At 51.2% G+C, this 10,359-nt stretch overlaps 1 protein-coding gene across 1 annotated transcript in view; it reads left to right on the top strand.

Annotated features, from left to right (window-relative positions):
- The window catches only part of LCP2 (lymphocyte cytosolic protein 2), a 39,537-nt gene that overhangs the window by 10,016 nt on the left and 19,162 nt on the right, over positions 1–10,359 (top strand). The window contains exons 4-7 of the mRNA XM_006906503.1: positions 5,332–5,397; positions 5,833–5,864; positions 6,432–6,469; positions 9,029–9,221. Coding sequence (XP_006906565.1) covers positions 5,332–5,397; positions 5,833–5,864; positions 6,432–6,469; positions 9,029–9,221 — 329 coding nt within the window. The remainder of the gene's footprint in view (positions 1–5,331; positions 5,398–5,832; positions 5,865–6,431; positions 6,470–9,028; positions 9,222–10,359) is intronic.

Below are 10,359 nucleotides of genomic sequence, written 5' to 3'. Positions count from 1 at the left end.
GGAAGGAAGGAAGGAAGGATTTGCCTTTGGGGCTTCCTATCCCCAGAGCAAGAGTTGTTGAAGAATGCTTATTCTTTCTAAGAATTTTCTCTAACCGCATATGGCTATTTAAACTTAAATTAAATGAAAAGTTTGGTTCTCAGACACTAACCACATTCCAAGGGCTTGATAGTCACATAGAGCTGGTGACCATCATAATGGAGTGTGCAGACATAGACAATTTCTATGCCTGCGGAAATGTCACGTAATCAAAATAAAACCATAGTTCTATGTAAGGGTGAGAACGTAATACACAGAGGTCAAAATTGGTGGCTGGCGGGCCAGAGCCAGCCTGTAGACATGTTAAGTTTGGTCCACGGTGTTTTAAGGTCAAGGAATATGCCACAAAATCCAGCTTCTCTAGAAATAAATGGAATATTTGGTAATCCGGGCCTTATATTATACTGTGGCAAAGGTCAGCTAGATCTGAGTGTCTACTGACCTGTTTAGGTGGCATTGGTGCTCCCAAACACTCCCTGGGGGTTTATTTTAAGGTGCTTCAATCATTTCTGTCACACAAATGGAGACTCTGGCTTTCTGACCAACAAGAAGTAATGACACCAGATGTACCCTCCTACCAGAAATAACCAAATAACTAGACAAAATATACAAAATGGCAGTTTTTAAGACATTGGACATCAGACAATGAGAGGTGGAAAACAGATGTGGTGATCTCAGTGATTGCTCATTGCATTGCGAGAGTCTCCAGGCCGTGGCACAGAAAGCAGGGAATGTGGGGAGACTCTGGTGAATTCCTTGAGTTGGAGAGACAGGGCTGAGACCCGAGAAGTTTAGAGTTCACTGAATGGGTGTCAGAGAAGACAGAGCGGCAGTGAGAACGGGTTCTGGAGAATGGCAGAGGGGGCCTCTTCATCAAAGTGCTGATCAGTGTGTGAGCGTGTGCGTGTGTGCGTGTGTGTGCGTGTGTGCGTGTGTGTGTGTGTGTGCGCGTGTGCGTGTGCGTGTGCGTGTGTGTGTGTGGAGAACCACTTAACATCAGGGGTAAGAGCAGCCAGCCACAGGCCTGCAAATGGTGCCTGTTTCTACCAACCAGACTGGAAAAGCACTAGCCTGAAACCTTAAAAGCAAGATGAAAAAATATATATATATATCTCAAACTGATTCCAAGTAAGTTAACTGCATCCCAAAACAAAGCTCACAAATACTTATCAGAATATAAAAATAGCCATCACCCAACAGAGTAAAATTCATGATGTCGAGCATCTAATCAGAGATTAAGAGGTATTCAGATAAGGCGAATATGACCTATAGGGAAGAGAAAAACAAAGCATCGAAGCTGACCCATAGTGACACAGATATTAGAATCAGCAGGCAAGGACAACATAATTATAGTCCAAGTGACACCGAGGCATGAGAAATGCAAACGGGCCCAAACAGAACTTCTAGAGATGAAAACTATGATGTCTGGAGTAAGAAATGCACGGCTTGGGATTAACAGCATATTAGATGTCGCGGAATAAAATACTAGAAAACATGAAAAAACAGCACTAGAAACGATGCGCAATGAAACGGAGAAGAAAGGATTCAAATATCATAATGAAAAGAACCTCAGGGACCTGTAGGGAACTTCAGGTAGCCTTCTACGTGTGTGACGAAAGTGGAGGGGACCCGCCTCAAAGGCTCAGGAGGAAAGTTAGAGGCAATGATGAGCAAATGACAAAGCGCACCGCACCGAGGAAGGCTTAGCTGCTCTTACTGTTTTATGCGAAAGTCCAATGAGACCAGTTGCAAATTTATCTATTTATTTATTTTTTACACTAACTATTCTATCCTGCTAAAGGGGGAGGATTAAACAATAGAAAGGAACGGGCTTTGGGGTGAGGGAGATCCAGGTTCTGAAGCGGGCTCTGCCTCCTACCAGCTGTGGGACGCTGGGGCTGTCGCTTCGACACTCAGCCTCGGTTTCTCATCGATGGGGTGGGGGTGGGGGTTGGGAAGAACTTACGCAAGGGGAGTGGTGGATTTTCAAGGAGGAACCCGCATAAGTGGCCTGGTGCCGTCCTTGACACGTATGGATAGTCGAGCCTTACTCACGCCCGCCCCTTGTACACAGGTTCATTTTCTGTGATCATCGCCTCGATCAGAAGGGATTGTGTTTGCATAGAGCTGACCAAGATGAGGTTACACTTCTCTGAATGTCTATTTCCTTCCCCCATGATTAAAAAATATCAGTATTAAAGAAGTTTGTTAGAAGGCAGATTCTGAAGAGGAAGGCTTTCTCTGTCTGTTGATGTAGTCAGGCTCCGGGGGCACGGTCTCTCCCAGAGACACCCTGAATTCTGTAATGAGGGAGTGGTTTTTAATAGGAAAACAAAGCCTCCTTTGAGATTGCCTAGCTCAGAACTCATGGCACAGCTGAGCAGGGGCCGCATGAGTCAGGGGAGTGCCTGTTAAAGTCTGCTGATGCCCACTGGGAGGTTTTTTTAAATTATAAATTTTATGTTTAAATCCATAGGGAGGGACAATGCCTTGCCTGAGGTCACAGAGCAGAGGGGGCTCCACACTTAGGAAGACTCTGGGCAAGGCCCTCCCTCTGTGCTTCTAATGTCACCCGGAAAGGCCTTTGACTTAGAAGTCAGACTGGCCCCCGTCAGGCAGCAAGTGGAGCATGTGGCTGGGCTGGAAGCCCAGTCATGGCAGGACCCCACCTCCTTGCCATGGCCTGACTCTCTGCTGGAGGGCCCAGGCCCTCCTCCGGGGCCACTTCATCCCTTAAAAACTAGGCAAAGCGATAAAACCGTGTCTACCAGCTGCCCAGCCGCTTCCACTTCCCTCCCTGGCATTGAGTGGGGCTTGAGGTTTGTGGGGAGGAAGGGGAATGAGTTGCCTTTGGCCACTCACTGTCACTTGGTCCTTCTGGGGGCCATGGGAGTGGGGGGCAGCTCAGAAGGCTTGCACATAGAGGTAGCAGCTGCCTCCCTTCCCTGTCCACTGGCTCCCCGCACGGTCTCAGTGGGCCTGGGCTGTGTTCTCTGAGGTCACTAAGAGCCCACGCTTTGCCACAGCCCGACTGGCAGGCCCCGCTCTGCTCACTCTCCGCTCTTTGCTTCTCTGTTGGGGCCTGTGGTTTGGCATTTCCTTCCTTAGCCAGTTAGAGCCCCAGCAGCCTCCAGCCTGGCTGCTAAGATACTGTAAGGACAGACAATGCAGAAAGCAGGTCCTTTCAGGATGAAAGCAGCTTTGTGAGCCAGTCAGAGCCCAGACAAGCTCTGCGGGATGGGGGTGTCGAGGTGTGGTCCAGCCCCGCCTCCTTCAAGTCACAGCTGAAATGTCATCTCGGTATGGAGGCCTGCTCGTTTTCAATTGCAACCGCACCCCTCCCATGCACCCCATCCCCCCCTTCGCCCAGCCCCCAACACCATTGCATCTTCATATGCACAGTTCTGACCTAGAATTTCACTTCCTTAAATGTTCATTGTTTCCTCTCTCCCTTAACCGACGTGTAAACCCTTTGAGAGCAGGGGTCTCTGGTTTGTTCGTCGAGGCACCCCGAACACCCAGTGTGGTTTCTGACACTTACAGGGAGGTGCGTGTTGCTGAATGAAGGGGAAACTGAAAGCGAGTGGCCGCTGCAGCCACCACCTCCAGACCTGGCCTGGACGCAGGACCTAACGGGGCTCCCCTGTCAGCTCTGTAGGAACTCATCCAGCCCCCGGGTCAGAGGAGGGTGGGGAGGGGCCCCCATCGACCTCTCAAAACAATCGCTTACAGCCAAGGACCATGTGGCAGGTGTTCCAGTGGTGTGGTCAGGCGGCCACTGGGAAGCCTCCCCTGGGCAGTCAGTGATGTGTGACATTTCAACAATGACATCAGAGGGTTAAACATTGCCCTCTCTCCTCCTCTGTCCTCTCTAGTCCCCAATTAGTTTATCCTGTCATTCTAATGAGGTAGGAGGACTCTGAACAGCAGTCTCGCCTGAAAGTGGGAAGGGGGGGTGGGGCTGGGAGCCTCACAAGGGGAACCAGAAGTGATGAATGCTAAGGACTACCTTTGCTAACTTGGAGATTTTGTTTTTGGTTACACTTGTTGCCTGGAGATGGTCACTGAACAGGAGGAACGTAGAGGCTAGGTTCATCTCGGGTGGGCTGGAGGCTCCAGTGTTCACTCCCATGGAGCTCGCAGTGTAAAGGGCGTGAACACGGATGTGGGGTTTTAAATTTGTGCTGCCCTGGAAATTAGGGAGCCTGGCTTCTGGGGCTCGTGTGCGTTGTGGGGAGAGGGGTGGCCTTTGTCACTAACCTACAGGTGGGCCCGTCCCTTCCTTTGTCTGGGGCTCTGTGGCCTCATCTGTAAGATGACATTAGAGCAGACCATCTCTGGGGCTCCTCTCAGCCGCCCCAAATCCCCCTCGATCTCAGGGGTGGGCGCTAGGGGAGGCTGGAGTCTGTGTCCTGAAGTTTCAAGAGACCCCCACGGAATGGAAGCTTACTGCTAGGGCGTGCTTGTGGTGCGTTTCTGGCAAAGGCCTTTCTGTCCTGGCTTTTGGGGATTTGCTAGTTCACGGCATCCAGGAACCAGGAGTATCCCCAAGGTCCTGGCAAGGTTGGCCTCAGGGCAAAGACCAGGCAAGGTTGGCCTCAGGGCGTGGGCAATAGAGGGTGTCCATTGAGAACACTTCTCTCTGTTTTTATAAGAACCCACATCACTGAGGAAGGGGCAGGGAGGGGAAGATGGAAGGAGATCCAAGTCAAAGAACAGCCCTTGGCACTCTCGTCAAGGGCTGAGCAATAAGCAGCTGATTCACCCAGGTCTCAGAGATGGTTTGCGGATTCCTGGAAGCCAGACATCACCACAAGGAGGCCAAACCAGGAGCAAGGGCACTTCAGGCAGCCCCAGGAGTACTAGCACCGTAAAGTACACAGCGGTCATATCAAGGAGGCCAAACCAGGAGCAAGGGCACTTCAGGCCGCCCCAGGAGTAGTACTAGCACCGTAAAGTACACAGCGGTCATACCCAGATCATAAGGCTGCAGGGTTTTTGAGGAGGCGGAGCCAGGTGTGAGCTGACAAGTCTACGGGAAGCGCTCTGAGCCGGACTGAGGAGGCTGAGGCAGATGCAGAGGGTTCCCTGGGGTGGAGCAAGGGCTGGCAGGGGACAAAGGTGACAAGTTCCGGAAGGAAGTGAGGAGCAGAGGGCCCACCGAAGGGACTGGCAGAGGTTGGCCCAGGTGCCTGAGGTCAGACAGATCAAGGAGTGTCAGGACTTAGTGGAAAGGTCGGGGAGGGTGAGCGATGGTGGTTTTGTCTCGTCATCTGTCCCTTCATCTTGCAGGATTCTCAGTAAGTTAAGTCAAGAAATCAACAAGAATGAAGAGAGGAGAAGCATTTTCGCACGCAAGTGAGTCGGCCCAGTGCCGCCGAAGCGGGGCCGAAAGAGTTTTCAAACCCAAGTCGAACCTTAAATGGGAGGCACAGACCTGATTTCGCCCAGTTTTTGTGACCAGCGCTCCTTTGGTCATGGGGTCACATAGCTCAAGCCACGAGGGGAGGGCGTTTCCTCTCTCTTCCCTGCACCCTGCCCCCAGCCTGGGACATCAGGGGAATGTCCCCCAATCAGGCAGTCACGAGCTCCTAGTGGCATTGCCGATGTGGCTTTGGTGGTTTCTAGAATTTTGAGGCAGTCTGGCCTTGGTTGCCAAGCAACAAGGACACCAGTCCTGGGGAGTGAGATACAGTCTCCACTGGGGGATCCTCTTGCAGGGCCGGGTTGAGGAAGGAGGGAGATCCCCCTAAGTCAGCAGGGCCGTTAATGCAATCCTGTTTGCCTTTGCAGACCCCAAGTCCATCGGTTTCCTGAAGAAATAGGTAAAGGTCTCAGGGGTGAGAGTGATGGCTTCAGAAGGTGACAAGTACTTTGGTTCTGTCTGTTGGTTCCTGGGGCTCCTTGGGTGGCATGCGGGTGACCTTATTCATTTGCTTGTCAGCCAGTTCTTACCCGGAAAAAGGTTTGGGTCTAGGCTGAGGGGAGGAGAGATGTCAGGATGCAGGGTACCCGGCTTGTGGAGCCTGCTCAGCTGGGACCCTCCGCAGAGACACAATGAGGAACTCTGGGAGGGCGAGCATGGGAGAACCGAGTCTTTGGCTGAGCACCTCCCTGGAGCCAGCCCCATGCTTCCGAATCTCTGAACAGTTTTCAACTGTTATATCGCACATGCTTTAAAGCACTCTCAGGTGACTTTTATGCCATCCAGTATGACAAGCCCCTCAGATAGATATTCTAGCTCTGATACAAAAGAGATGCCCCCAGGTAGGCAGAAGGCGGGATGGGGGCCCGGGACAGGGCTGTGGTACGGGAGGGCGCCAGACGGGAGGGCCGCTTTCACTTTCTAGTGGCTTCCTTGGTCCTGACGGTGGTGTCATCTTCTTCCGCAGAGAGCCACGAGGAAGACAACGGAGGCTGGTCATCCTTTGTGAGTATGGGCGGGCTGTCCTTCCAGCAGTTTCCAGAATGCCCTTGTAGTACGGAACCAGCACAATGCCCCATGGAGCCAGGTCTCCAACAAGATGCCAGACCCCCGCCCGGGGCTCAGAAGATGGGTCCCGCGAAGGCCAGATAGGAAACCCTTTCAGCTTCGCCATCCGCACGGTCTCTGTCTCACCCACTCGCATCCACGGGTGCAGCGCAAGGTGCCTGTAGATGGCACCCGAACGAGCAGCTTGGCTGTGTGCCAACCACCCTTCTCTTACAAACACAGGCGATGGGCCGGACTCGGCCTGTGGGCTGTAGTCTGCAGACCACACCATTATCCACCATTACCACCCAAAGCAGGGCCTTCCCCCAACGCCTCCCCTGCACTAAAGTAGCTTTTCTCATGGATATAAGTCTCCACTGGTGACACAGAGGAAAAGGGATCTCAGAATCAACTAATAGCCCAGAGAAGACCTCAGGGGAGGTCTCATCCAGCTGGGTTTCATGTTTGAGGAGTCACAGTGATAAGCCCTTTGGGAGTCTGATGAGCTCTGACTTCCTCCCCCCATTAGGCCCCATATCCCGTCACTGTGCATGTAGCTAGACTCAGACTCAGCCTCTGCCGTGGATCCGAGCCCAGTCTGCTCATTCTGCAGATGAAGCAGCTGAGCCCACTGGAGAGTGTGACTGGTTAGAGCCACACTGCTAGTTAGAAGCGGGCCCAGGACCAGGTGGCCTGACTCTCAGCCTAGTGGCCTTTCTGGTTAAGCGGCTGCCTCTAGTGCCTTTAGAGAGCAGGCACTGAATGTCCCTTATCCTGCTGGGACTCTGGTAAAAGGAAGCACTGAATTTGAATAATATGCGAGCTAAGTCTGTGCTTTCTGGGTGAACACAAAATACGACAGACTTATTTTGTACAAAAGGGAGAACAGACCAGAGTCCCCCCCCCAAGACATTTACATATTCGCACAGAAGCTATGTTTTTTGCCCTGCTTGCCATGCAGCCCCTTGGCCCGAGGCTGCTCTCTCCAATCCTTTCTAAAAACGGAGAGTTTCCGTTAGCTGCTGGATATAAAACATGATCCAGCACTGCACAGGGCACCAAGGGGGTGGGACAGAGATAAAGAGCCCAATCCTGTGACATTTTACAGTGTAGATAACATACACATGGCAGAATATGATCAAGAATAAAACAGGCATACAAATTTAGGAGCCAAATCCTAAATAATCGTTCTAGAAGTGAAGAGAAAAAGTCTGTTGTAGAGAAAGGCTTATGGGGTAAAGGCTTATGGGAAGTCAGAAGCAATGGGCCTGGGGCGGGCAGACCGAGAGAATAGAGGGGTTTGCCCTGTCCGACTAGGGGGCAGTCGGCAAGGCCTGGAGAGGGGCTGAGGCCACTGTTTGAAAGTCCTGTTTGTCAGAGGTGTCATTCCCGGAACTTAAATTATAGAAACTCTGATGGCAGGATGGGTCTTTTTCAGAGTTCAGGGAGACAGTCGACCCTCAATTTACCTTCCAACATTTTTTAAAAAAAATACTGCTCAAGTCGAAAATTAACACAGGAATTGTTCAATTGAACAGCTTAGTCCCTTTTAATCCACCCATCAAAGCTGTCGGGATTTCTAGATGATCGCTATGTGTCTTTCCTCTCCAAGTGGCAACCTGCCGTTGCTTCTTGCCCTTGACTTTAGAGAAATGCCCCAGGCTCGTTTATTGCCCACTGGACTTCGGCATGAGAGTAACAAGCCAGTCAGCTGGGCGGCTGGTGGTGTCTCCTCTGCCTGGGAAATGCTGTGACTGCCCATTTTTGTGGACTGCTTTGAAGGCAGTCACCCAGCCCCTAGGGGGCTTACTTTCCTAGACCCACAAAGAACCAAACATAAAATCCAAGAAAAAATTTTAATTTGGAAAGAGTCTTTCTCAGAAGGCAGCTTCAAAGTCAGTGTCAGAGGTCATGAATAATGAGCTGTTGTTTCGATGCTCGAATCTCAGTAAAAATTGAAGAGCGCAGCTGCCACTGTCCCCTGTCAGACGCGATCCGCCTTCTGATGAACAGAGGTGGAATCTGGGTTCCCATTAGCGTGGGCTTCGGCACTGCACTGCGTCCTAGTGAGAAGATATTTTGGGGGTGCAAGGACACTAAGAACAGAACTGACAGCTAACTTGGGGCAACAAGACTAACCAGTCTTCCTCTTGGCGATGCCTGGAGTAAGAACTGTGTTCACTCAAAACGGTGCCGGGTCCCCTGCCCCCTGTTCCAGCCTCTTTCTTATTTCTTCCGCTTTTCTGTGTTGTGCGAAAAGGCATAGAGAAGAAGGCACTAGCCTAGTGGTCTGAAGACTCTGACGGAGGTCCCAAGTCCACGACTTGCTGGCCCTGTGATACCGCACTCCCCAACCTCAGTGTCCTCATCTGTGAAACGGGAGTAACTGTCTCAGTGCGGCCTGTCCCCAAGCGACTGCCGCTGCGTGGCTTGGCAGAGAGAGGGTAGACGCAGGCACGTGGACTGCCAAGGAACCTCTGCAAACCGTGCCGTCCCTGTCCCCGTCCCTGTCGGCAGGAAGAAGATGACTATGAAAGTCCCAACGACGATCAGGATGAGGAGGACGACGGTGACTACGAGTCCCCCAATGAGGAGGAAGAGGTGCCTGTGGAAGACGACGCTGATTACGAGCCACCACCCTCCAACGACGAGGACGCCCTGCAGAACTCCATCCTGCCCGCCAAGCAATTCTCCAACTCCATGTACATCGGTAAGGCCCTGGCAGCCCAGCCCCCCGCCTGCTGACGTGCGGGAGGCCCGTGCCCACGTGCGGGAGGCTTTGCCTGCCCCTGCCGGGTGTGGGCAACTGGTTCTACCTCCCTGGGCCTCCATTTCTTCATCTGTGAAATTGGATAATAGTAATACAGACTACACAGGTTTGCTGTGAGGATTATTAATATTAATCAATGATTAATTAATAATCGTTGCCTGTGGTGGCTGATCTCAGCATCAAACTGCCACTTGAGGATATTTGGCAGTGATAACTCATTCTGTGAGTTCCTTAGGTACTCACGAGAACGTTCCTGTCTCTCCCCATCTTTTGACTGATTCAGTTATGTGGCACCACCACCACGGACTGTCAGAATAAACTTAACGGTATTGAGTGGGCTTTGACTATAGGTTTAAAATTTTTTTAAACGGTATTTAAGATTTTTACTGTCTCCCTGTTCCTGTCAGCCCATTTCTCCCTCATTCATTCAACAAAAATGATTGATCTCTTACTGGGAGCCAGGCATCAGTCCAAATGCTGAAATTCAAAATCACCAGGAAAGAAAACATAGCCCTTGCTTCATGATGCAAGGCTTCCATTCCTGTAGAGGTGATGGGTGGTGACAGAAAATAAGCACGCACGCGCGCGCGCACACACACACACACACACTCGTGTAACAGAATATCAAAGACTGAGCTAGAGAGTTGATGATCAATATCACAAAAAATTAATGCCACTACTCCATTTGCCGTATGACACTCTGTGGTTTTCAAGCCCTTTCTCAAAAATTATGTCAACATTTCATCGTGTGTTTTTAAGCGCCTTGTGTGATAAGGGCAACAATGATCAAGCCTGGTGCATATACAGGGAAACTGAGGCCCAGAGAAGACACGGTTAACTAAAGTATTGATCGCCTCATATGTGTGAATTACGAAGATACAGAGTGAACAACGCAGTCCTCACCCTAAACAATTCTTAGTCCAGTGGATAAGGCAACTTGAAAGAAAGGAGTCGCAAAATGAGTTCATTAAACCGTGATAGATACTCAGGAGGACAAGTGCAGGGGGTGAGGCTGGGGCGTATGCCTGGTCTGGGCTCGATTCCCCGAGGATGTGATACTGAAGCTGAAACTTGAAGG

Source organism: Pteropus alecto, unplaced genomic scaffold, assembly GCF_000325575.1.
Source record: "Pteropus alecto unplaced genomic scaffold, ASM32557v1 scaffold40, whole genome shotgun sequence".
NCBI classification, from domain to species: domain Eukaryota; kingdom Metazoa; phylum Chordata; class Mammalia; order Chiroptera; family Pteropodidae; genus Pteropus; species Pteropus alecto.
Note: the sequence above shows the minus strand (reverse complement) of the source record. Positions and strands in the feature narration are given on the sequence as shown.